This window comes from Bos mutus, chromosome X, assembly GCF_027580195.1.
Source record: "Bos mutus isolate GX-2022 chromosome X, NWIPB_WYAK_1.1, whole genome shotgun sequence".
Taxonomy (NCBI): Eukaryota; Metazoa; Chordata; class Mammalia; order Artiodactyla; family Bovidae; genus Bos; species Bos mutus.
Genome location: NC_091646.1, coordinates 84,439,762 through 84,467,694, shown reverse-complemented (window position 1 = coordinate 84,467,694; position 27,933 = coordinate 84,439,762). Strand labels below are relative to the sequence as shown.

The 27,933-nt window shown below is 45.3% G+C and overlaps 3 protein-coding genes across 11 annotated transcripts in view; all 3 read right to left on the bottom strand.

Moving 5' to 3' along the window:
* The window catches only part of ARHGEF9 (Cdc42 guanine nucleotide exchange factor 9), a 554,493-nt gene extending 550,276 nt beyond the window's left edge, over positions 1-4,217 (bottom strand). The window contains exon 1 of the mRNA XM_070366260.1: positions 4,101-4,217. The gene's annotated coding sequence lies outside the window, so the exon portion shown is untranslated. The remainder of the gene's footprint in view (positions 1-4,100) is intronic.
* AMER1 (APC membrane recruitment protein 1) overlaps positions 1-20,747 on the bottom strand; it is an 82,300-nt gene extending 61,553 nt beyond the window's left edge. For 5 of the 9 annotated variants that reach the window (XR_011463292.1, XR_011463291.1, XR_011463290.1 and 2 more), the window contains exon 1: positions 4,101-4,241. The gene's annotated coding sequence lies outside the window, so the exon portion shown is untranslated. The other 4 variants (XM_070366257.1, XM_070366254.1, XM_070366256.1 and 1 more) reach the window with 4 other exon arrangements.
* On the bottom strand, positions 19,930-27,550 carry ASB12 (ankyrin repeat and SOCS box containing 12). Its single transcript, XM_005890992.3, has 3 exons — positions 27,394-27,550; positions 20,754-21,602; positions 19,930-20,210 (listed from the first exon to the last, which is right to left on the bottom strand). Exons 2-3 carry the CDS (start codon positions 21,535-21,537, stop codon positions 20,077-20,079), a joined length of 918 nt encoding a protein of 305 aa, XP_005891054.2. The 5' UTR covers positions 21,538-21,602; positions 27,394-27,550; the 3' UTR covers positions 19,930-20,076.
* Between the last annotated feature and the right edge of the window lie 383 nt (positions 27,551-27,933).

Here is a 27,933-nt window from a genome sequence, read left to right as displayed (position 1 = left end):
GCATTTGGGAAACCCAACACCACTGGGCCTCAATTTCCTTTTTACCTTGCTGTTGCTGTTGTTCAGTTGCTAAGTCACGTCTGACTCTTTAAGACCCCAGGAACTGCAGCATGCCAGGCTTCCCTGTCCTTCACTATCTCCCAGAGTTTGCTCAAATCCATGTTCATTGAGTCAGTGATGCCATTCAACCATCTCATCCTCTGTTGCCCCCTTCTCCTTCTGCCCTTAATCTTTCCCAGCATCATGGTCTTTCCCAGCGAGTCAGCTCTTTGGACCAGGTGGTTAAAGTATTGGAGGTCCAGTTTCAGCATCAGTCCTTTCAATGAATATTCAGGACTGATATCCTTTATGATTGACTGGTTGGATCTCCTTGCAGTCCAAGAAGACTCAAGAGTCTTCTCCAATAACACAGTTCAAAAGCATTAATTCTTCAGCACTCAGCCTTCTTATTGTCCAACTCTCACATCCATACAAGACTACTGGAAAAACCACAGCTTTGACTATACAGATCTTTGTTGGCAAAGTGACGTCTCAGCTTTGTAATATGCTATGTAGATTTGTCATAGCTTTCCTTCCAAGGAGCAAGCGTCTTTTAATATCATGGCTGCAATCATTGTCTGCAGTGATTTAGGGCCCAAGAAAATACAATCTGTCACTGCTTCCACTTTCTCCCCCTTCTATTTGTCATGAAGTGATGGGAATGAATGCCATAATCTCAGTTTTTTGAATGTTGAGTGTTAATCCAGTTTTTTCACTCTTTTCTTTCACTTTCATCAAGAGAGTCTTTAGTTCCTCTTCACTTTCTGCCATTAGAGTGGTATCATCTGCATATCTGAGGCTGTTGATATTTCTCCCAGAAATCCTGATTCCAGCTTGTGATTCATCCAGCTCAGCATTTCACATGATGTACTCTGCATACAAGTTAAATAAGCAGGGTGATAATATACAGCCTTGATGTACTCCTTTCCCAATTTTGAACCAGTCCATTGTTCCATGTCCAGTTCTAACTGTTGCTTCTTGAACTGCACATAGGTTTCTCAGGAGGCAGGTAAGGTGGTCTGGTATTCCCATCTCTCGAAGAATTTTCCACAGTTTGTTGTGATCCACACAGTCAAAGGCTTTAGCATAGTCAATGAAGCAGATGTTTTTCTGGAATTCCCTTGCTTTCTCTATGATTCAATGGATGTTGGCAATTTGATCTCTGGTTCCTCTGCCTTTTCTAAATCCATCTTGAACATCTGGAAGTTCTGGGTATTTTTTGGTTGAGATTGTAAGGGGCCTTTCTACCTTGGAGCCATACAATTTCAACCAGAAAAGACTGTCACTTCACTCATCCTGCTTGCCAGCCACTCCCTCCCATTCCTAATTTTGCTTATACAACTATACTTTGCCTAACCAAAACCCCTCTAATTTCTGGAGGCTTCCCAGGACAATACCCCATGTACACACAGATCTCTCATCTCTCTCCATGGCAGCTGTCTCTAGATTCATGAATTAGCTGGGGACTGGGCAATGCAGGTCCTGAGCTTATAGACACTGTGCTTTATTTTTTTTAATTGTAGATGAAACCCATTCCCCTTCTCAATCATCATTATGTATACTCAATAAATATCTGAGACTTGAGTATCATTTTTCTAATCATTTTCATGTGAATCAGGACAAGAGCCAGTTGGGAACATAAAGGTCTTCTCCAAAGCTTGACAGACATTAAGTCCTTCCTGAGTATTCATTACCGCTGTGCATTGCTAGGGTTTCATGGAACTTCAGCTGAGATTCAGGTTTCATTTACCCCTGTGAGAAGTTCGGAAAGAACCCAGACATTCATGGTATCAGGGAAACAAGGTAGAGGCAGGGAAATTTAATTATAGTTTGTTTCCTAAGCCAGAAAATGCCCAAGGGATGCAGGTGGCCTGGAGGAGTTCTGAGTTCTGAGAAAGAAGAGGTCATCTGGATTGCAAGAGATGGAAAGGCACTAAGGATATAGGCCCAGAGCTGAGAAGGAAGAGAATTTGAACACTGTAGGGTGAGTGAGTCAGAGTGTGGGGAGGAGAGTCATATAGGGCAGGGATGTTGGGTGGCTGCTGGTTTGAGACAGTGCAGAGGACATGTCCAGCTCTGAACCAGAGATACCCAGATGTAAGTAGGGGGATTGAATTGGTGCTTGGCCAAAGTGAGAGGAGGTGACTGTACTGTCCTATTTGCAGTTCTTGCTAGTGTCACAAAAGTCCCCAGCTAGCCTTCCATTAAAGTGAGGGATTTACTGGGTCTCATTTTCTCCTCTCATAGGTGCCTAGGCTTTGCCAGGGACCTGTAGTGTACAAAGTTTTCCACCCTCAGAGGTGTGTTAAAGGTCCAAGAAGTGCCTTTCAAGTCCCTAGACAGCTCCTGGGCTTCCCTGGTGGCTCAGATGGTAAAGAATCCACCTGCAATGCAGTAGACCTGGGTTCGATCCCAGGGTTGGGAAGATCCGCTGAGGAGGGCACGGCAACCCACTCTGGTATTCTTGCCTGAAGAACTCCCGTGGACAGAGATGTCTGGTGGGCTACAGTCTATGGCATGGCAGAGTCAGACACGACTGAGCAACTAAGTACAGCACAGCACAGATAGCTCCCTCCCTCTTGCTCCTCAGAAAGGCCTATAGTCCACAGAAAGGGGCACACTTCCATGCAGACTGAGCAGTGGGTGGGGCCGATTGAGGGGAGCTGCACTGAGGGAGGGGGCTCTGCTGGACTCCCCAAGGTGTGGGTGGGGAGTCCAACAAAGAAGGACCCTCCATCAAGCCCATGTGAATGCAGCAGGCAGGTAAAGCTGCAGGAGATATTTGTGTGAGGGGCAAAGGTTCACCTTGACTCCCGTGGCCCATGCCAAGGCAAGCTTGGCCCATGGAGGCTGGATCTGCAGGGCCTGTCCTGAGCTGTGGCACGCCTAGCACAGCCCCTCACCGCCGGGAGAGCCTAGGCCAAGTCTGACGGTCACCAGTCAGAGGTGTCTGCAGTAGACAATGACAGCGGCCCAGCAGGCTGGGTATTTTCAGCAACTTTGAAGTTGGAGGATTTGGCTGCTTCTCTAGCTCTCTCACACACACCCAAACGGCTGTTTCTCTACTACAATAATTGCTTCCCCGACCTATGGCACAGAACCGCGCGCCCCCCCCCCCCCCGCCACACACACATACACCACACCACATCACACCATGGTTATCGCTATTTTTAAACCAGAGGTTGGAGAGAAAAGCGCAGCCAGTACCCTCCAAGGGGACAGGAGGTGAGGCAGGGCGGGGGAGGGGGAGCAGGGACAGGAGGGAGGCGCGGGGGCGAGGGAGAGTTTGACAAAGCGGCCTTGCAGCTCTAACCCAAGGACTAGCTTGAGCTGCTGACCTAACCCAAGGTACTCCGAGAGATGGGTTGCCAGCCCCTCTGTCCGCGGGGGCGGGCGCCAGATGCGCCCGGAAGCCCAGGAGCAGGGGGCGCGGCTGGTTGGGGCCTCAAGGCCGAGGTTCCAAAGGGAAGTGAGCAGCCCACAGGCCAAATTGAGCTCCTCGAGGGAGGAGACAGACAAAGTAGATACCCCAACCCACGCCAATGCAAGTACCCGTCGGGCCCAGGCCAGCGCGTAGGCTTCGTCCCTAGAGAAGAGGGAAAGGCAGGAGATGCGCCGGGAAGAGGAGGGGCGGCAGCCGGGCCGCTGTAATGAGCGATACTCGTCTAACACAGCTGTTCCAGCTAATGTGCTACAACAAAGCTGTAGAGCTCCGGGCCTACAAAAGCACCGCTGGGGGTGCTGGTTGGCTTCTCCCCTCATGAGACCACAGGGCAGCACGTGCGGGTTGCCTCCCCTGCCTCCCCCGAGAGCCCCGAGGTATGGCCCAGGATAGCCCGCCGGCCTGCCTTCCTCTTTCCACCTCTAGCCGCGGTCGCTAGCGCTCAGAAGACATGGCTCTGACCCTCACCAGAAAGTCCTTAAAGCTGGTTCCAAAGGGGAGCGCAGAGCGGTCCGGACGCCGACCGGCCCAGCCCTTAGAGCTCCTTTCCAGGCGGCCAGAGTGGAGCACTGCACCGTATGGCGGGCAGGCGGAGGCTCCTGCTGCGCGCAATGCTTACCCGGCCCTGTCCGATTTCCAGCCGGGTTTTTGTCTCTTGCGCCGCACTGGCCGGAGCTGGAGCCTTGGCTGCTACGGCTGAGAGCGTCGCCACCGCCGCCCCTGCCGCCGCTGTGGCTCCAGTCACCTCCTGCACCAGGTCCCCTTCCCCAGGCTCTGGACTGCTCCCTCATACCCCTCCCCCGCCCCGGACTTCGCAGCCACAGGGTGGGGCATTGGCTTCCTGATTGGCAGGCGTGTGGTCCAATCACCACAGTGAGAAGGCGTTTCCTGACTCACCCACTGTTTTCCTTGGTGCGTTTCTCTTTAAATGCAAATAAGCGCGGGCGTGGTGTTGGCAGGGGGCGGAGAGGCTCCAGAACCCCTAGCGGGGACTCCTCGGTCCCCCACCCTCTCACGCCGGGCGGGTAGCTGCTTGGCGACGCCGTAAGCTCCAGGGGCTGGTCCCGTCAGTATGGAGCTCTCTGGAGCCCGGTTTCGCTTTTGCAGGCGCTTTTATTTCCGTGGCCGCTGTGCAATCGGGCCGCGGCGCGCTGGCCGCCACCGGTAGTTTATTCCAGAGCGAGAGGCCCTCTGGGAGAGGCGGGGTGGAGAGGTTGGGGTTCCTGGGGGACTACAGAGCACCCCCTGCACTTTGCCGGCCCCCTCCTTAGGCATAGAATCAAGGCCCCGGGCGCCTGCCCCGGAGCCGCTCAGAGGGACCCACCTGCCAGGAAAGTCAGTTGCAGCTCCAGCGTCCCAGCTTCCTCCGCCTTTTCGGCACACTGGAGCCTTAAGAGACCATAGAGTCCAGCTTCTGCCAGTTAATGAAAAGTCTGTTGCTGCCCAGAGAAGAGAGAGTGCTTCCCCAAGGTCACCTATCCTGCTAGTAACTGGGGCAGATTTGGAATTCAGGACCCGGGCTCCCAGTCCAGGGCTGCTTTCACTTTTCTTCTTTGTAAAGACCTGTTTCCGTGATTGACTCTCACCCTAATTTCCCACTTTTTATGGAACTTGAGGGGATCCCCAATGTCTCTAGTGGCCTTCTCAGCCCTTTGATGTTGAGCTAGGCTTTGTGCAGTTCCCTATCCCTGAAAAACCTGGGTATTGAGAGAAAAATCTTGTCTGGGCTCAGACTGGAGGTCAAAGTTGAAGGTGGAATGAGGAGGCCTGTAGCAGCCTTGCTGCTGATGTGTCTGGGATGTGGTAGGGGGCCAGCCTGAATTTGGGTCTCTAGCCTGAGGGCATTAAATGGCATTAGTGGCTGTCAGGGCCAGGTGAGCTGAGGCAACAAAGAATCCAGTTCTACCACTAGCTCAGGAGTATCCAGAAGGCCCAGCCCTAAAACTCTGTGAATGTCTAAAAAAGCAGGGGAGGGGGGTGAGGAGGGGCGGAAGTGGTACAGTTGAGGAGAGGGGAGGGATTAGAGAAGGATGCCTACCATTTTTTGCATTGCAGAAGGAGTGCTGTCTGTTGCTCTATTGGGTTCTATTTGCCTTGAAAAGATCCAGCTGCTAAACTGGTAAGAGGAGGACTACTGCCCCTGCGTGTGTGGACCAAAGGAAGTTACACGGTTGCTAGGGCTGGGATCTGCTCCAGCTCTGCCTCAGACTTGCTGTATGACCTTAGCCAGTCCATTTTATCTTGTGGGCCAGACCATCACACCATCTCCACAAGGAGGGTGTAAAACTGGTCAAGCATATAGAGTCTTCCAACTCTGACAGTTCAACTCAATTTTTTTATAATATTACATGACTTTCCATGACATTCTATACTTTGTCAACAAACATCAGTATTTGAACATCATACCTCCTCTCATCATCTTAGGTCCAAATAAATGTCAGAGAGAAGGGGGCTGCGGCTGGCTCATTGTGCAACTTTGTTGGACAAGTGGCTAGCCTCAGTTTCCCCATTTAGATGGCTGGACTGTAATGTTTCCCTGGAGATGTGATTTCCTGCTCTGTAAAGCCCTGATTCTCATTTATTGGACCTGATTTGGAGGTGTCTTTTTTCCCAGTACCTCCTTCATAAACTTCTTCACTGCCCCATGCCTCTGGTTGCCTGCCACCTGTTCCCATTTCACCCAGAACCTTGATTCTCTGGAGTAGACCAAAGACTACAATTTGGAGGAGACAGTTTCTAAATCTGGAGTCCAGGGAAACACAGGGCCAGGATAGTTTCAGCTGTGGGAGCAGGAAGATGAGATGTACAGAGTAGTAAAGTGGTGGGCTTGAAATAACACTGAGGTGAGGGGCACTGATGCACTGCTCCTGTCAGAGGAGCTAGTCCTCAATATCCTCTACCCAGCTACCAACAATATTCCACAGCAGTCAGATTTGGGACTGATAAGTATTTGACATTGGGCTGGGCCCAAAAGAAATAGGGATTGCAGAAAATGAAAATAATTTTTGACATGATAAAGAGGTCCCAGATGGGTGCACTTCTTCTTGGTGCTGATATTTCTAAGTCTCAGGTGAAGATTGTATATATGCACATTAAGGTAGAAGGGAGGTTATGGGGGATGGCACAGCTCCTTGTTTGTATGGCCCACTCCTCCCCAGGAACAATGTATGGCAAGACCAAGTGTGGGCATAAACTTATACCTCAAACTGCTTTCTTGAAGAGAGTGCCCTCCAGGCCCCCATTATACATGCAGACTGACACACAATCAACTTGTTTGGTCACTACAGGGGCTGGTGGTGGAGAGCAAGAATATGTCCTTAAGTTTCTTCACCTACAAAGTGGAGATAATCTCTCTGCTGCTCAATACCTTGTTCCTGTGGTGAAAAACCCATGAGAACAGATGTGCAGGCTGTTTAGAGGCAACTCTATAAACATAGACTGATTCACATGACTACAGTGCTCATTTCTTTCTTCCCCAAATGTTCCATGGGCACCTCCTCTATGGCAGGCCTGGTGATAAGCATTGGGAGAAGTGGGTACAGTGATAACATTCTGGGAGAAGGGGGAAATTGGGGATAGAGTTCTGAGAGGAGCTGAAAGGTAGACTAGAGGTCTAGCAAAGGTGATCTGGAGCACTGCAGATGAAAAGATTCCTTCTCTCCAGGGGGAGGGGGAGGGGCATCAAAGATTCATGGAGGATGGCCTTGATGGTTATGTCAAGTTAAACAAGTTAGAAAAGTAGGTGTGGGGAAATTAGCAAGATGGTGCCAGTCAGGCTCTCTCACCCCATGCTCTCATGCCCTCTTGCCCCATGTTCTGTAAACAATGACTTTGCACGGTTATGTAATAGCTGAGATCACTTATAGCACTGCACATGTGCATTACAAGGTACTCATTTGGTTATGGCTACTTTGTGCAGTACCCCTGTATAAGCTTCACCATGAAAGCCCTAGCTACTACTTCTTTGGGGTTACACTGGAGCAACATCATGGTTATGTTATATGAGGTTATGCTATGGCTCTGTATAACAGCTACATTATGGTTATGTTGTGGATGCTGCTATGGCTGCTGCATCAGCCAAGAGAGAGACTGTGTTATGGCTGCCATGCCAGCCAGGAAAGAATAAAAGAAAGTGGATTCGCTTAGTCGTGTCCGACTCTTTGCGATCCATGGACTGTAGCCTACCAGGTTCCTCCATCCAAGGAATTTTCCAGGCAAGAATACTGGAGTGGGTTGCCATTTCTTTCTTCAGGAGATCTTCCTGACCCAGGGATTGAACCCGGGTCTCCTGCATTGGAGACAGATGCCTTACCCTCTGAGCCACCAGAGAAGTCAGGAAAGAGTAAATGTGTCTGCAATTCCTAAAGTTCCTTGAGTCTCTTTCCAGCCTCTTAGCTCGCGCCTTGCTTACCCTGGGTTCAGCGAACAGTGCACACAGTGTGAACAGCGAGACAATTGGCACCATGAGTAGGATTGGCTCATGGGTGATTTCCAGGCTAATTCATGCTGATGAATATTCTTAAGTACCTCTGCCTCCAGTTTCCTTTTCCCACAGTGAGCCACAGCTTACCCCTGCCTCAGCTGGAGACTCTCCAAAACACATAGGTAAGTCTGATCCAGGCTCCTATGATGTCACTGATTTTGCCCTGGGTCCTGGTGAGCACTAGACCTTGTGTGCACTCTCCAAGAGTGGAATTTCTATTTCCCCAGTTCTGTGGAGGTCCTGCACTCAACCTCTCCTGGTCTTCAAAGCCAGATGCTCTAGGGGCCCCTCCCCCCAATGCCAAACCCCCAGGGTGGGGAGCCTGATATGGGGCTCTGAACTCTCACTCCTCTGGGAGAACTTCTGTGATACAATTGTTATCTAGTTTATGGGTTGCCCACCTGGGGAATTAATTATATTGCAAGTGTGCCCCTCTTTCTGTCTCATTGGGTTTCTTCTTTATGTCTTTGGATGTAGAATTTCTATTCTTGGTAGGTTCCAGTCTTTTTTATAGATGGTTGTTCAGCAGTTACTTGTGATTTGGTGTGCTCATTAGAGGGTGTGAACTTAGGGTCCTTCTCCACTATTTTATCTCTCCCACCCAGAGATTATTTTTGATTGAGCACAGACACACCAAGTTTCCCAGAGAAGGGGGTCTCTTTCATACTTATACCCTCTGCATCCAAAAGAGAGTTTAGCACAGACTTAGTGCTAATCATGTGTTTGCTGAACATAGTCAAACAAGACACCTTTAGGTCTAATATTGAGCTTAATTGCCAACACCAACTATTGAAATGTGATGTTGTCATTCTCATCTGCACCAGATGATGTGTTTGGTGCCACATCCATGGTGATAAGCTAGACACAGTTTATGGCCTCAGGGCATCCAGTGTAGTGGAGGAGGCACACAGCCAATCTGACTAATGCCCTGCAGTATCTGACTTGGGCAAGGCACTTGATGAGGTTACCATCTACTAAACTGAAGAATATAGGAATAGGATTAGAGGATGTAATGATTCTGTTTAGGACAGTCTGAGTTTGACTTGTTTTAAAGTTCCCCTTCTGAGAACTTTGCATGTGCTGTTCAGAGTACCCCTAATGTTTTTCCTCTGAATACTGACATAGTTTGTGCCTCATTTTCTCCAGATATCTTTCAAGTGTCACCTTATTAGTGAAACTTTCCCTGGATACTTGAAATAGAAAATAGAAAATCCCTTTTCCTACCTCCTTCATTCTCCAATCCTTTAATTGTCCTTTTATTCTTACCCACAGAATTTATCACTTCCTGGTATATTATTTTTATAGTCATTTAAAAATTATTTATTTTTAATTAGGGGATCATTACTTTACAATATTTTGTTGACTTCTGCCATATATTGACATGAATCAACCATAGGTATATGTATGTCCCTTCCCTCTTGAATCTCCCTCCCACCTCCCACCTCATCCCACCCCTTTAAGTTATTGTCTATTTCTCATCATGCTAATGAAAGCTCCATGAGGGCTGACAGACAAGTAACAAAATACATAAGTAAAGTATATTGTATGTCAGAAGGCAATAAATGACATGAAGAGAAATAGACCAGGAAAGGGGTACAAGGAGTACCGGTGGGAGAATACTGCTTTAAATAGGGCAGTTGAGGTAGCACTTATTGAAAAGGTGAAAGTCAAGCAAAGATCCGAGGGAACTGAAGGAGCAAACTATGAGAATATGTGGAAGAGAAGCAGTACAGGCCCAAGGAACAACAACTAAAAAAGATGCTAAGGTGGGAACATGTTGGAATGTTAGAGGAACAACAAGGGAGCCAGTATAGCTACAGCAGAGTGAGTGTGGGGAAAAGTGGTAGAAGAGGGGGTCAGAGAGGACATGGGAGGTAGATGGCATATGACTTTGTACATTATTTAAAGACTAAGCTTTGCAGATTTTGAGTTGAGAAGTTGACATGGTCTTAGTAAAATGGCTAGGGAGTTGTAGCATCAAGGAAGGAAGCAGTGAGACCAAATGGAGGCCCCTAAAGGGATCCAGTTGAGAGGTAATGGTGGCTCAGACCAAGGGAGAAGCAGTAGACATGCGGAGAAGTAATTGAGTTCTAGATGTATTTGGAAAATAGAACTGGCCAGACTTGATGATGAAGGGTGTGAGAGAAGAGTAAGGAATAGGAGCTTACAAACTACGAGAGGAAGGGATTGGCAAAGGGAGACCAGAACCAGGAGATCTGACTCTCCCAGAAACCATATAAAAGATGATATTCACAATGGAGTATTACTCAGCCATTAAAAAGAATACATTTGAATCAGTTCTAATGAGATGGATGAAACTGGAACCTATTATACAGAGTGAAGTAAGCCAGAAAGAAAAACACCAATACAGTATACTAACGCATATATATGGAATTTACAAAGATGGTAACAATAACCCTGTGTACGAGACAGCAAAAGAGACACCGATGTATAGATCAGTCTTATGGACTCTGTGGGAGAGGGAAGAGGGTGGGCAGATTTGGGAGAATAGCATTGAAACATGTATAATATCATGTATGAAACGAGTCGCCAGTCCAGGTTCAATGCACGGTACTGGATGCTTGGGGCTGGTGCACTGGGACGACCCAGAGGGAGGGTAGGGGAGGGAGGAGGGAGGAGGGTTCAGGATGGGGAACGCAGGTATACCCGTGGTGGATTCATTTCGATATTTGGCAAAACTAATACAATATTGTAAAGTTTAAAAATAAAATAAAATTAAAAAAAAAAGATGATATTCAGTTCAGTTCAGTTCAGTTCAGTCACTCAGTCATGTCCGACTCTTTGTGACCCCATGAACTCCAGCATGCCAGGCCTCCCTGTCCATCACCAACTCCCGGAGTTCACTCAAACTCACGTCCATCGAGTCAGTGATGCCATCCAGCCATCTCATCCTCTGTCGTCCCCTTCTCCTCTTGCCCCCAATCCCTCCCAGCATCACAGTCTTTTCCAATGAGTCAACTCTTCACATGAGGTGGCCAAAGTACTGGAGTTTCAGCTTTAGCATCATTCCTTCCAAGCAACACCCAGGACTGATCTCCTTTAGAATGGACAAGTTGAATCTCCTTTCAGTCCAAGGGACTCTCAAGAGTCTTCTCCAACACCACAGTTCAAAAGCATCAATTTTTTGGTGCTCAGCTTTCTTCAGAGTCCAACTCTCACATCTATACATGACTACTGGAAAAACCATAGCCTTGACTAGACGGACCTTTGTTGGCAAAGTAATGTCTCTGCTTTTGAATATGCTATCTAGGTTGGTCATAACTTTCCTTTCAAGGAGTAAGCATCTTTTAATTTCATGGATGCAGTAAACATCTTCAGTGATTTTGGAGCCCCAAAAAATAAAGTCTGACACTGTTTCTACTGTTTCCCCATCTATTTCCCATGAAGTGATGAGACCAGATGCCATGATCTTCGTTTTCTGAAAGTTGAATTTTAAGCTAACTTTTCACTCTCCTCTTTCACTTTCATCAAGAGGCTTTTTAGTTCCTCTTCACTTTCTGCCATAAGGGTGGTGTCATGTGCATATCTGAGGTTATTGATATTTCTCCCGGCAACCTTGATTCCAGCTTGTGCTTCTTCCAGCCCAGCGTTTCTCATGATGTACTCTGCATAGAAGTTAAATAAGCAGGGTGACAATATACAGCCTTGATGCACTCCTTTACCTATTTGGAACCAGTCTGTTGTTCCATGTCCAGTTCTAACTGTTGCTTCCTGACCTGCATACAGATTTCTCAAGAGGCAGGTCAGGTGGTCTGGTATTCCCATCTCTTTCAGAATTTTCCACAGTTTATTGTGATCCACACAGTCAAAGGCTTTGGCATAGTCAATAAAGCAGAAATAGATGCTTTTCTGGAACTCTCTTGCTTTTTCCATGATCCAGCGGATGTTGGCAATTTGATCTCTGGTTCCTCTGCCTTGTCTAAAACCAGCTTGAACATCAGGAAGTTCACGGTTCACATATTACTGAAGCCTGGCTTGGAGAATTTTGAGCATTACTTTACTAGTGTGTGAGATGAGTGCAATTGTGTGGTAGTTTGAGCATTCTTTGGCATTGCCTTTCTTTGAGATTGGAATGAAAACTGACCTTTTCCAGTCCTGTGGCCACTGCTGAGTTTTCCAAATTTGCTGGCATATTGAGTGAAGCACTTTCACAGCATCATCTTTCAGGATTTGAAAGAGCTCAACTGGAATTCCATCACCTCCACTAGCTTTGTTCGTAGTGATGCTTTCTAAGGCCCACTTGACTTCACATTCCAGGATCTCCGGCTCTAGGTGAGTGATCGCACCATCATGATTATTTTGGTCATGAAGATCTTTTTTGTTCAGTTCTTCTATGTATTCTTGCCCCTCTTCTTAATATCTTTTGTTTCTGTTAGGTCCATACCATTTCTGTCTTTTATCGAGTCCATCTTTGCATGAAATGGCAACCTCCTCCAAAGGACTTATGCCACACACTGTGCCTCCCAGGACCATTGCTACCAGAGCCGCTGTCCCCATGGCAGGCCACTGCTGGCCCATGCCTCCACAGGAGACAGTCAAACACTTTTCAAAGGCAGTTCTGGCTCAGTCTCTTGTGGAGGTCACTGCTTCTTTCTCTGTGTCCTGGTGTGCATGAGGTTTTGCTTGTGCCCTCCGAGCATCTCTGGTGGGTATGAGATTTGATTTTAAACATGTTATGCCCCTGCTACCAAATTGTTGGGGCTTCTCCTTTGTCCTTGGATGCAGAATATCTTTCTTTTGTGGGGTCCAACATTCTCTTGTCAATAGTTGTTCAGGAGCTAGTTGTGATTTTGGTGAACAGTATGAAAAGGTAAAAATACGTGACACTGAAAAATGAATTTTCCAGGTTGTTAGGTGACCAATATGCTACTGCAGAAGAGCAGAAAATAGCTCCAGAAGGAATGAAGAAGCTGGGGCAAAGCGGAAACAACGCCCAATTGTGGATGTGTCTGGTGGTGAATGTAAATTCCAATACTGTAAGAACAATATTGCATAGGAACCTGGAATGCTAGGTTCATGAATCAAGGTAAATTGGAAGTGGCCAAACAGTAGATGGCAAGAGTGAACATCGGCATTTTAGGAATCAGTGAACTAAAATGGACTGGAATGGGTGAGTTTAATTCAGATCACCATTATATCTACTACTGTGGTCAAGAATCCCTTAGAAGAAATGGAGTAGCCTTCATAGTCAACAAAAGAATCCAAAATGCAGTACTTGAATGCAATCTCAAAATGACAAAATGATCTCGGTTTGATTCCAAGGCAAACCACTCAATATCACAGTAATCCAAATCTATGCCCCAACAACTAATGCCAAAGAAACTTAAGTTGAACAGTTCTATGAAGACCTACAATACCTTCTAGAACCAACACCAAAAAAATATGTCCTTTTCATCATAGGGGTCTGGAATGCAGGAAGTGAAGAGATACCTGGAGTAACAGGCAAGTTGGCTTTGGAGTACAAAATGAAACAGGGCAAAGGCTAACAGAGTTTTGCCAAGAGAACACACTGGTCATAGCAAACACCTTCTTCCAACAACACAAGAGACAACTTTACACATGGACATTATCAGATGGTCAATATCAAAATCAGATTCTATTCTTTGCAGCCAAAGATGGAGAAGCTCTATACAGTCAGCAAAAACAAGACTGGGAGCTGACTGTGGCTCAGATCATGAACTCCTTATTGCAAAATTCAGACTTAAATTGAAGAAAGTAGGGAAAACCACTAGGCCGTTCAGGTATGACCTAAATCAAATCCCTTACAATTACACAGTGGAAGTGACAAATAGATTCAAAGGATAAGATCTGATAGAGTGCCTGAAGAATTATGGATGGAGGTTTGTAACATTGTACAGGAGATGGTGATCAAAACCATCCCCAAGAAAAAGAAATGCAAAAAGGAAAAATGGTTGTCTGACAAGGCCTTACAAAGAGCTGAGAAAAGAAGAGAAGCTAAAGGCAAAGGAGGAAGGGAAAGATATACCCATCTGAATGCAGAGTTCCAAAGAATAGCAAGGAGAGATAAGAAAACCTTCCTAAGTGAACAGTGCAAAGAAACAGTAGAAAGACTAGAGATCTTTTCAGGAGAACTAGATATACCAAGGAAACATTTCTTGCAAAGATGGGCACAATAAAGGAGAGAAATGGTATGGACATAACAGAAGCAGAGGATACTAAGAAGATGTGACAAGAATACACAGAAGAGCTATACAATAAAGATCTTAATGACCCAGATAACCACAATGGTGTGATCACTCACCTAGAATCAGACATGTTGGAGTGGGAAGTCAAGTGGGCCTTAAGAAGCATCACTACAAACATCTAGCAGAGGTGATGAAACTCCAGCTGAGCTACTTCAAGTCCTAAAAGATAATGCTATTAAAGTGCTGCACTCAATATGCCAGTAAACATGGAAAACTCAGCAGTGACCACAGGACTGAAAGAGGTCAGTTTTTATTCCAACCCCAAAGAAGGGAAATGTCAAAGAATGTTCAAACATCCACATCATTGCACTCATTTCAGTTTAGTTCAGTTGCTCAGTCGTGTCTGACTCTTTGCAACCCCATGAACTGCAGCATGCCAGGCCTCCCTGTCCATCACCAACTCCCAGAGTCCACCCAAACCCATGTCCATTGTGTCGGTGATGCCATCCAACCGTCTCATCCTCTGTCGTTCCCATCTCCTCCTGCCCTCAATCTTTCCCAGCATCAGGGTCTTTTCAAATGAGTCAGCACTCCAGAACAGGTGGCCAATGTATTGGAGTTTCAGCTTCAACATCAGCCCTTCCAATTAATACCCAGGACTGATCTCCTTTAGGATGGACTGGTTGGACCCCCTTGCAACCAAGGGACTCTCAAGGGTCTTCTCCAATGCACAGTTCAAAAGCATCAATTCTTTGGTGCTCAGCTTTCTTTATAGTCCAACTCTCACATCCATACATGACTACTGGGAAAACCATAGCCTTGACTAAATGGACCTTTGTTGGCAAAGTAATGTCTCTGCTTTTTAATGTGCTGTTTAGGTTGGTCATAACTTTCCTTCCAAGGAGAAAGCGTCTTTTAATTTCATGGCTGCAATCACCATCTGCAGTGATTTGGGAGCCCAGAAAAATAAAGTCAGCCACTGCTTCCACTGTTTCCCCATCTATTTGCCATGAAGTGATGAGATTGGATGTCATGATCTTAGTTTTCTGAATGTTGAGCACTCATTTCACATGCTAGCAAGATAATGCTCAAAATTCTCCAAGCTAGGCTTCACAGTATGTGAATCGTGAGCTTCCAGATGTTCAAGCTGGATTTAGGAAAGGCAGAGGAACAAAAGATCAAATTGCCAACATCCGTTGGAACATAGAAAAAGCAAGGGAATTTCAGAAAACAACACCTAGTTCTGATTCATTAACTATGCTAAAGCCTTTGAGTGTGTGGATCCCAACAAACTGTGGAAAATCTTAGCTATGGGAATATGAGACCACCTTACCTGCCTCCTGCAAAACCTGTATGCAGGTTAAGAAACAACAGTTAGAACCAGACATGGAACAACAGACTGGTTCCAAATTGGGAACGGAGTAGTCAAGGCTGTATATTGTCACCCTGTTTATTTAACTTACATGCACAGTATATCATGTGAAATGTTTGGCTGAATGAAGCACAAGCTGGAATCAAGATTGCCAGGAGAAATATCAATAACTTCAGATATGCATATGACACCACACTTGTGACAGATAGTGAAGAGGAACTAACGAGCCTCTTGATGAAAGTGAAAGAGTAAAAAAGTTGGCTTAAATCTCAACATTCAAACAACTAAGATTATGGCATCCAGTCCCATCACTTCATGGCAAACAGATGGGGCAACAATGGAAACACTGACAGACTTTATTTTCTTGGGCTCTAAAAATCACTGCCGATGGTGACTGAAGCCATGAAATTAAAAGACACTTGCTCCTTGGATGAAAAGCTATGATAAACCTAGACAGAATATTAAAAAGCACAGATATTTCTTTTCTTACAATGGTCCATCTAGTCAAAGTTATGTAGCTTTTTCAATAGTCTTGTATGGATGTAAGAGTTGGTTTATAAAGAAAGCTGAGCACCAAAGAATTGATGCTTTTGAACTGTGGTGTTGGAGAAGACTCTTGAGAGTCCCTTGGAATACATGGAAATCAAACCAGTCAATCCTATAGGAAATCAATCCTGAGTTTTCATTGGAGGAACTGATGCTGAGGCTGAAGCTCCAATACTTTGGCCACCTGATGTGAAGAGCCGACTCATTGGAAAAGACCCTGATGATGAGAAAGATTGAAGACAGGAGGAAAAGTGAATGACAGAGGACAAGATGGTTGGATGGCATCACTGATTCAATGGACATGAGTTTGAGCACACTCTCGGAGATGGTGAAAGCCAGAGAAGCCTGGCATACTATAGTCCATTGTGTCATAAAGACACAACTGAGCGACTGAACAGCAACAATGTCTTTGTTGACTGATTTTCCCCCACTAATACCTTTTTTTTTTCACTCTCTACCAATTACAATATTTTCTACCATTCAAGGCCAAAATCAAACACCACCTATTCCATTATCCTTTGCCTCAAATTAGTAGCTGAAGGAGAGAACTCTCTGGTTTCTGCAGACAGTGGACCATTTGCAGTTTGTATCTTGTCTTTGGTAGCCACATTTCTGAATAAAGCAAAATAATTTTCCTATTGCAGGAAAGAATGCAGACTTGTTAGTGTCATGTGCAGAGCAGAGCCAGCCCTAGGCTCATGGCAACTCCAGTATAGAAGGGAGGGTATGACATAGGGAGAGAAGAAAGGAAAATAAATGTTAGAAGGAGACAGGGAGAGAGGGAGAGAAGGGTTAAAGTTTGGCTTTCTTGGAAGCTGCATTCCCACTAGTCTAGCTTATAGTCAAGATCTAACTGGGAAAACAAAGTACCTGGAAACTGGTGATTGTAATGGGGGATAGGAAGGAAGCTAGATTATCATCTAGGGGCAGTGCCAACAAGAGACTAAAGGCCAAGAGTGAGCTTTCATTCCAGGCACCTCCTTCTCATATCTCCTAGGGAAAGTTGCCTCAGAAGGTTCATCATCAGCATTTGAGATGATCCATTTTAACTCCTGGTCTCTTGTCTGGGTGGGAAAGAGACCAAGGTACCAGGCTTTTAAGTTGTTTCTGTTCATAGAAGCACAAGCAAGTAGAAGAACAATAGCTCAGAGGTCTCGAGAGCTGAGCTACGAATAACATGGGCACTTAATTTTGAAAGGTTCTCAATCTGCTTATCTTGGAAATAGGGCATAGAGTTTCAGCCTTTCCTCTCTGTCTAGGATTTGATGTGCTCCTACATTCTCATCAAATGCAAGTCTTCTGGCATGCCAAGAGTATCCACACGTTTTCAAAGGTCAACCAGAAAATCTGTATTCTAGGTTGCACAGGAGAGGCTACTCTGGGCAGGCCCCATTTGAAGGGTGTATTTTCCCAGGGTCCTAAAGTATTGGGCTGGCCAAAAAATTCATTCAGGTTTTTCCATAATATCTTACAGAAAAACCCAAATGAATTTTGTGGCCAACCCAATAGATGGGGCTGCTGAACTTGACTCCAAATCTCCTAAACCTTGACTAAGGGGATGGGGAACAGAGCAAGGAGTGGGGTCCCAGACACCTCACCCATCAGGAACCCAGATTGAAGGAAAGGTAAAAGATACCTGTGGCTCTCTGCCCTGAAATCTGTGTTTATAGTATATTCCAGTCCTTTACTTCTCTTGTTTCTTGGACATAAACAGTTGCACTGCCATCCAAAATGCCTTATGCATTTGAAAGTCTGGAGTCTGTGTGGGGCAGGGCCATGGGGATAGATGGCCAGTTTTCTTGCCTTCCTTTCTAATGGCTCTCAAGCCCTAGGAGCTAGGGAGTGTGCGGGTGGTAAGAAGGAGAGGCAAGTAATTTTCGAGCCCATTCCCTGCCTCCCATCTTGCACGATAGGAGATAATTATGGGGTGTTGGGGGTGGGTCTGTCAAGGCAGCTCTCAGGAAAAGCTCTAAACATCAAAAGTACTTTCCACATAGCTATTATCTGGGCTTGCATCCTCTATGCCTTCACCTTGTATCTCTTTAACTGCTCATCCATATCCTCACCCACAGTTGTCCAGGAGATATAAAAGAAGGTACTGTGAAAGGATGAAGATTTAGCAAAATTGAAGGTGTCTAGATCTGGATTTGGGTGGCTATCTGTGCTGGTTCAGGCCCCTTTTGCCTCCTTCCCCTGTTCTTCTCCACACCATAGGCTGACTGACCACTGCAGGCTGTATTTCCCAGGCTTCCTCGTCAACCACCTTCTGGTTGGGTTCAACCAATGGAAGGCACTGATGGGAGGGTAAGAAATGTGGGGAAGCCAGGGTACTTAAGCTATACCTTTTGTGCCTTTGGTGGCATCTCTGCGGTGTCTCTTCTATGGCTTCTGCTGTCAGTATACTTCCAGTTCTGCTGTGTGATCCAATTCCTGGCTCAGGTCATACCACCTCCTTCCACTGTCCACTTTTCACCTTGTCCTGCTCTGCCAGATGTTGCAAGAGGGGCTGACCCCTCTATATTGTGTTTCCCAAGCTCTCATATTATTTGACCTCTAGTTTTCTCCAGTGAGACACTGGAAGCAGACTGATGGGCAAGAATGATGTAAAGGAGAGGGCGTTTCTTCCTTTCTTCTTGTTTGGATAATCCATGATAGACCTGTGATTTCACTTTTCATCAGATGACCCAAGTCCCTAGACTCTGGACATACTTCTTCCCTTACCCCTTCAGCCTAAGGATGGTGTTAGACTCCTGCTATGACTAATCTATAACTTCCTGTCCTTAGATCCTCTGCCTATCACCTATGTAACCATTTTCCATGTTAAATCTGTTGTCATAAATATTTGGTAATTTGTGTTCCTAGCTAGATCTTGACTATAAAATAGACTAGCAATAATGCAGCCTATGATTCAAGGTGAGTGAATGGGAGACTCCTTGGTCATTTGACTCAAATAAAGTGTTTGGCAACTGTAGGAGACAGGAAGAATAAAAGAAAAGCAGGCCCTGGCAAGGCTGCAAAAGAAATGTATAATTATTGATAAACTGGATGCTATAAGGCATGAGACTCTTGGAACAAGTCCAGAGGGAACAGTTCATAATCTTGAAAACAAGATATGATCCTGGGGTCAGAAAACCAACCCCAGACTGTTTCTCAACTGGCGTCTCAGAGTCACATGTTTTATGTATCTGGTGGAAAATCTATAGATAAGAATATTAGTCTTAGTTACTGATTTGTTATTGATAACTGTTTCTTAATTACTCAATGGTTAATGATCATTTTGTTCTTTGGCCCTGAAGGCCACATATATTATAATTTAACTCCCTGCATATTATTTCATTCACAGCTGAAAGTATAATAAAGCTGGCTTAGATTCAGTTTCGGCGCCTTCACCTTGGAGTGGTGTTGGTCCCCTGATCCTCACTTTTCTCTGAATTCTTGTGCCTTGTTTCTCATTCTCTTGCCATATCGTACTTTCAGAAACCCTGCTTGTCAAGCTGGTCTTGACAGGCAACAGCCCCTGAAAAGGTGGCTTTCATTCACCACAACCTGGTGTCAATAGATTGGTTGTGGACCCAAGTTTGGTTCAGTAACAATAGCAGCCAGAGAGTCAATGGAGACACAGGGCTGAACAAGATGATGCTACCCTTATACTTACCTGCTTTCTTCAGGACCTTGCTCCTAGGACATTACGGTGCCAGTTGTTTCAAGGATCTTGGTGGGGAGGTATAGGCTACTGGGTTAGTCTTATCTTTCAGTAGTCAGGCTCCTATGCCTGTTGAATCCCAGATCACTATAATTCTTTCCCATGACCAACCAGACACCTTCCCCCAGTGAACTCTGTGCCCCCTCCAACCTAACACACACCAGACACAACAGCCCCCAGGATTTATTCCCTGAGGATTTTATTGTGGAGGATAATACAGGAGAGCAGCTTTGGGTGAGTGTGTAGAGCTGTAGTTCTCTCCAGCTACCTGGGTCCCCAGGTGATTTCTTGGAGGCATTGTAGGTTTCTGGGCAGGCTGCAAGATTACAGTTGGTGTTTGAGGTAGCTAATCAACATGGGGGGAATATCCAGCTGGTCGATGGCCTGTGGCTGGCTGGTGTGGCACAAGGATCTGCGGATAACTAAACGAGCCTGTGATAGTAGTGACCGTGGAGTGGCTACAGTAAGGAAAAACAGGTTTTGAGAAGCAATTCTCAGTGTAGTTCTCCCACTCAAGCCTACATCCACCCTGCCCTGGCTACTGCAGCCCTAACTGATCTTTCCCTTCTAAGAAATGTCCCGCTTCCTGCCCTAAAATGCATGGTACCAATGGGGACACACTGAAGCCTAGAGAGAGCATGTTCAAGGCCACAAAACTGTCATTGGCAGAGCCAGAACCACAAATTGGGATTGTGCAAACCTTACCTCATCTTAGTGACTGCTAAGTCACTTCAGTTGTGTCCGACTCTGTGTGACCCCATAGACGACAGCCCACCAGGCTCCTCCGTCCATAGGATTCTCCAGGCAAGAGTACTAGAGTGGGGTGCCACTGCCTTTCTCTAAAAAGGAATCTGTAACCTCTTTTCTACTGGGGCCCCAAGAAAGGGAAGACAATGGTGCTTTCTCCAATTCACCCCAGAAATATTAACTTTGGGGGTGATTTGTGTCCCTGGGACATCCAAGCCAGGAGACCTATTAGAGCTGGTCTGCTTGACACTCACCTCGGGCCTGTACCAACAATGCAGTGCCTTTATCATATTGTGAGTTCAGGTCCAGAGAGAGAGATGGAAGGTAGATGTTAGCACCAAAATCAATTAACAGCTGGATGTACTCTGGCTCACAATTATGGTGGAGGCAGATTTCGAGGAGGGTGCGGGGCCGTGAGACTCGAGCCAGTAGGCGCTGGTCAGTACAGTTGTAGTCAGGGTCTGCCCCATGGAGCAAAAGCAGGCGGAAACAATCAAGGTGACCATAGACTGCAGCCAAATAGAGGGGGCCAGAACATGAAGTTATGTTCGATGCCCAGACTGGTAGTTTCGCCTTGACATTGACCTCTGCACCATGACCCAGGAGCTCCTGCAGGATGGTAACAGCACCATCACGGGCAGCTGTGAGCACAGGAGAGCAGTTGTTGTAGATGCTACCACCAGGACAGGCACCAGCTTCCAAAAGCACACGCACGCAGTCCAGATGGCCATGACTGACAGCGGTAAAAAGTGGTGTCTGTGCCTTGACGTCTAAGCTGTCAACATCAGCACCATGTGCCAGGAGGACCTGCAGGCAGCTAAGGTGGCCATAAGCAGCAGCCAAGCGCAAGGGTGTCCCAGGGACACCCCAGCCACTCCTACTGTTGATAAATCTTTTGTAACGCTCCTGGCACAAAAGCTGGTCCAAAGTATAGGAATCATTGTTGTACACTGCTTGATTGAGAGCTTGTTTCTCTCCTGTGTTGGTGTCCTCCTCATCATCAGGCTGCAGGAGGGAGAAAATCTTGGTGATGTCCATGAGGTTTTCACCTTGGCTGATTGGAGCAGAACTATTCTCATTATGAGCAGGAGGATATGCCAGATCTGTGGGTGATAAAAACAGAAGACTGAGGGCTGCCATCAAAAGCCTGGATGCTTGCTCCCTTATCCTTCACTATCAGACTCCTCACTCATTGGCACCCTGCTTCTAACTCCTACTCCATCTTATTTCAGACCCTACAGATGGCTGCCAAAATAGATCAGGTCATTTCACAGCCTGGTACCTTTGCATATGTTGTTCTGCCTACCCTTCAAACTCCTACTTCTGGGAAGCCTTCCCTAATCTCTGCCCATTCTCAGGGTTTCTAAAGGATTACAACTAGGCCTTAGCCATGAACTTTCACATCTTATTTCCACTTATCTGTGCTTCATCAGTGTGTAAACTCCAAGGTGAGGACTCCTGTATCCATCTTATTATTCCTCCACTCCAAGCATAGCCTACATCATGGCTAGGGAGTTGGTAGATGCATCTTAGTTCAGAATGTGTGGGCTAATGAGGGGGTTCTAGTCTGGCAGTTGCTAGGCCAACAGAATGGTGCTTTGTGGTGTCAAGCAGTCATCCCTGAGCATTCTGACATCAGTCTTATGGGGGCAGGCCCTCAACTCTACCTCTCAGCCTTTTAGATGAGATTCAACAACTTCATGGGCTTCCCTAGTGGCTCAGATGGTAAAGATCTGCCTGCAGTGCAGGAGACCTGGGTTTGATCCCTGGGTCGGGAGATCCCCTGGAAAAGGAAACGACAACCCACTCCAGTACTATTGCCGGGAGAATTCCATGGACAGAGGAACCTGGCAGGCTACAATCCATGGGATCACAAAGAGTCAGACACAACTATGTGACTAACTTTCACTTTTACTTTTCAACCTCTTTATAGCCCCTCATATGTGATGTCCACTCAGACTCAGGTCCCATGCTTCAGGCAACAGAGTTGCTCAGGAAATGGATGCTGAATGGCATTCAATGATTAAATAAAGAAATGACATTATAAGAAATATACTTCAAGTAAAACAAACTTAAAGAGATAGTAAGAAATAGTTGAGGTTTCCAGGGCAAGTCCTCCTCTCTGTTGACAACTAGATTTTCCACCAGGACCACTTCAATCCAGGAGTCCCTTTGATTGCCAGCAACTCTTTGGAAACTATGGCTTCTCCATCTCTCTGCTGTTGTTGTTCAGTTACTAAGTCATGTCCAACTTTTTGTAACCCCATAGACTATAGCATGCCAGGTTTCCCTGTCTTTCACTATCTCCCAAGGTTTGCTCAAACTCATGTCCATTGAGTTGGTGATGCCACCCAACCATCTTATCCTCTGTTGTCCCTTTCTCCTCCTGCCTTCAATCTTTCCCATCTCTCTGAGTCAAGCATTTTCCCATCTTCTCTGCTCTACCCAGCCTGGAGCCTTGCCTCAACCCTCAACTCTTGTCTCTTCATTACCCCCAGGCTCTACAAAATCACTCATCGCCCAGTGACTGACTCAACCTAATGCTTTGACCTTTCTTGTCCTGTTTGTAATGCTCCAAAGTCAAAGTCACCCATCTCAGTTTGTAATGTCATCAGGATAAGCTGGTAGGTTTTTCAGAAGTCGAGTTTTCATCCTATCCCATACCCTGCAGCCCTGGGCTCAAGGCCACACACCTCCTTTTATTCACCGTTGACCTCAACCCCTCTTTGTTAGCCTGGGACCTCAAATATACACTTCATAGAATAAATTGTGAGGTGAGTGGATGGGTCTCCCTAAACTTTAGCTCCCCCTATAAGTCAGCATCAACTCCATATATTTATTATTTATCCATTTTTTTGGGTACAGTTATAACAAGAGGATTTGAGAAATCAGGCAGATCTAAGTTTGCAACTCAGCATCCCTATTTTCTATCTGAGTAACCTTTGGGCAAGTCTCTTCCCTTCTTTGCGATTCAGTTTCCTCATTTATAAGACAGAAATAATTGTCCCTTAATGGAACTGTTAAGAGAAAGAGTGTGTGTGTGCATGTATGCTTAGTCATTCAGTCATGTCTGATTCTTTGTGACCCCATGGACTGTAGCCCACTAGGCTTTTCTGTCCACAGGATTCTCCAGGCAAGAATACTGGCATGGGTAGCCATTTCCTTCTCCAGGAGATCTTCCTGACTCAGGGATCAAATCCAAGTCTCCTGCATTGCAGGCGAATTCTTTATTGTGTGAGCGACCAGGGAAACCCCAAGAGAAACAGAGCTACCACATGTTAGATCTTCAAAGGTGAGCTTCCTCTGTGCCTTCAGTCTCTCCACTGGTTCCTCTCCCTCAGCCATCTTTGGAAACAAAACACTTCTATGGTCCTTTGTCCTACTCTAGCTATCTTTCTTTTCTTCTTCACCTCCAAGTCACTTTTCCACCCTCTGCAGTGGCTCCATCCACCTTAATCACAAACTGAATAGTTCTTTAAAAGTCATCCTTGTGGTTAAATCTACTAGCTATTTCTCAGATCTTTCCTTTTCTGACTCTTCTGAAGCATCTGACACTTCTTCCTTTGTAGTCTTCTCTTGGCTTCCTGGCCAGCACACTCTTCTGATTTCCCCCCCTCTGTTCTCCCCTGAAATAGTTTTGTCTTCCGTGTTCTCTCCTTCTAGAGCTATAGCTTTCACCTTTATCAGGATGATTTCAAGCCCACTACTCCAAGTACACCAGCTCTCTCTTCAGCAAAGGTATGTATTCATTGAATTCTTTCAGGTACTTCAAAATCAGCAGTATCACACCATCACTACTACCATTACCATCACCACACTACATCCACATCTCAGTTCATCATCATCCAACTGGTCAAACAAACCAAATACCCAGACTAATGTCAGGTATCTTTAACTCTTTCTCCCACCCCCATCTAACTGATTTACCAAATCATATGGATTTTACTTCCTAGAGACCTCTATAGGCTACCCCTCTCAAGCTTATACTCATTGCCTGTACTTTGTCTAGGCCTCTATCATCTTTTGCATCAACTCTTACAGTAGTCTCCTAGTTTACTTTTTCAATAATTTCTTCTTCTTATGGCTAAAGTGATCACTTAAAAATATAAACCTTGTCTGCGCCAATCCTCTATTTTAAATCTTTTAATGACTCCCCTTTCTTTCAGAGTATAGCCCAGATGCCTTGCCAAGCTTACGTCCTTCATGAGAAAACCTTGGCCAAAATCTCCAGCCTCACTTTCTATCATTCCTCTACTTATACTCCAAAATCCACCAATAAGGGAGGAGAAATTATGGCTCTTGATATATATCATGCTTTCTTCTTTCACATGCAACTTCCTCTGATTGGTTACTTCCTTGAGTCTTTGCTCTTATAGCACTATAGCAGTCATCACACTGTATCATAACTCCTTCTGTGTGGATCTGTTTTTTCCCTACTGCAGATTGGGAGTCCATATATGGAAGTAGTAAAACATGGTCTAGGATTCTGTTTCAATCTCATCTCTACCACTTAGTAGCTGTGTGACCCAGGGCAGATCATTTAATCTCTCTGTGTCTATTCCTTTATTTGTAAAGATAGAGTAATAGTAGTATCTATCTCAAGGACTATTGTTAGGATTAAATGAGTTAATACATCTTAAATATTTATAATACCACTTGAATGTAGTACTCAGTAACTATTTTCACTATGATTATTATTATTACTTAGGTCTTCAATTTCTATGACTGCTGCTCCCTCCTGAGGTTAAAGCTCCATAACTTAAATTTAGAGATGGAATAGAAACCAGGTTTCCCTACTCCCCATCCTGTCCTTTCTATTACCACCTGAAAAGCAAACACATATCCCTCCTCCTTGCCTCAAGCATTTGTATTGTAGCTCCCAGAATCCTCAGGTTTGAGGTCATGCTGGATTCCACGACCTTAATCATGTGATCTGTAAAGAAATGATTTCTTTACGAAATCATTAAATAAAATAAATCTTACTATTTTACAATATTAATATCTTACTCTTGGGGGAGTGATGTTCAGGGAAATGAAGAGGAAAGGGAGTGTGAAGGGAAATGCTGAAGATCTTACCAAGGTCATATTATGAGCCTACAGCAGGGCCAATATAATGAGCCTCCAGAAGGAGAACAAGACATAAACCCCAGCAGCCTTGGGTACTTGAGTGAATTGTACCTCATCTCATTAGACAGGATAAGAAAATCTAAGCCATCTATTGTCTAACCTCACCATACTATTGTTTATTAATCAGAGTTATTGTGTGCGGCCATTCTGTGCAAGGATCCTTCTCCTGATCCCCAAAGTGCAGGGGTTTTAAACTCTTTTTTTGGTGACATCAGCCTCTGTGGCAATCTTGTTAAGTTTCTGGCCCCATCTCAGAATAATTTTTAATTTTTTCTTTCTTTTTTAGATTAATTAATCTATTTTAATTGGAGGATAATTACTTTACAATATTGTGATGGTTTTTGCCATACATCAACATGAATCGGCCACAGGCATATGTGTCCCTCCATCCATAAGCTATATAGAATTAAAGGAAACCAATTATATTGAAAAATAGCTATCAAAATATTTTTAAAATTGCATATGTAGTAATAAAAGTTCTTTATTAACACATTAAATAACAAGTTCTACTAATAATTTCTAAGTTATAATGAGCACAAATGACATTTCTAGATCTCTGTCACAACTGTAATATGAAAGGAAATATCTATGATTTCTTCTGGTGACCAAGTTATAGAAACTAGTAATATGATTGCTATTTGCTGCCTGCATTCATCCTTGAAGGAAGTAGTAAATTTCAGTTAGATTAGGGGAAATAAAAGTATTTGTTCATATCATCTGTATTTTTTGATTTTTTGAATTCTATCTAAGGCCCTCTTGTGAGGGTGTCTGTGAATTTAGGTTAATAACTCCTTTGGGAGAGTGGCTGGTTTCAGTGGGCCCCAGAATAGTCTGCCAAGCATTAATAGACTATTTTTAATGCTTGTTTTCCCCTCTCCACCCCCCCTACATCGAGGAGCTCTGCCTTTCTGTCCTTGAGCCTATCCTTCTGCATCTACACATACTCACAAATACTAAAGTGAGTGAAGTCGTTCAGTCGTGTCTGACTCTTCGCAACCCCATGGACACCAGGCTCCTCCGTCCATGGGATTTTCTAGGCAAGAGTACTGGACTGGGTTGCCATTTCCTTTTCCAGGGAACTTCCCAACCCAGGGATCGAACCCAGGTCTCCCACATTGTAGACAGACGCTTTACCATCTGAGCCACCAGGGAAGTCACGAGGGTGGTCTAATTACTCTAAGACATGTCTATACTAGATAGGTCAATGAACAAGCATTACTATCAGGTATTTAATACTGAATATTTCCCAGTTCATATGAACCTGGAATTTATTGTTTAATTTAGAATTATTTGATTTGTAAGTGCTTACCTTTTTTTAAGCCAAATAAATAGAGCTTATTTACAAATTAACCTCAAAAATATTACCCAGAGACAAAGACATACCAAGACATATTTAAACAGACACAGTGCAAGATCTAGCTTCATTTTCTAAGTTTAGTCATGAATTAGATATTATACTAAACAAGGACACAAAGACAAACAAACCTTCCCCCTTCCTGTATTGCATAACTGCAGTGATTTCCCTGAAGAAGTAGGACCATTTGAATCCCAGAGCCCAGGCAGACATACTTTCCTGGGACAAACACAGCAGGAACCCGTCCTTCTCTCTGTGGGCAGGTTTCCTCACTGACCTCCCAAGCACCACCAGAAACCAGACCCAGTGGAAACAGACTACAAAGGGTGGTGATCATAGGTTCACCAGACAGCAGCCCTAAGAGTTCACTTGTTCCTGATAGCATTATCATATTCTAGGCTCCAGGTACTCACCAGGCTGCCCCTACACCTCTGTGAAGCACTGGGCCTTGGTGGCCCCTCCAAAGGGAGCCCCCTACTTGCCCCAGGGGCTGGAGCAGGCAGAGCCCCTAGTTTCCACTGTTAATAACACTGCCTGCAGTCTGGCTGAATAGATCCAGAGGGCTAATTTTAGGCTACCCTCCACCCCGCCTCCACCTCGCTCTGAAGGCCGTGTTATCTTACTAATGCCTTTCTGGGAGAGATCCCTTTGAGAACAGGGCCATCCATGGGGAAGTCTTGGAAGGACTGACTGACAGGTGTCTGGCTGTGCTGAGACTTAGGCTCCTAGTGTGTCCCAGGGTACCCCTCCCCACCACTAAAATAGGCTACAAGGCCAGACTCCTGGCTGTGGGTGTTCCTGTCCTTTCACCAAGGGGCAAGAGAAGGCCCAGTCTTTCTTAGCACACCTTCCTCTGGTCCCAGGCTTCTTCTTTTTCTCTTCCTAACTTAGCCTCTTTGGATTTCCTATTTCCTTTTTTGAATGACCAACAACACATTGCCCTCTCCTTCCCC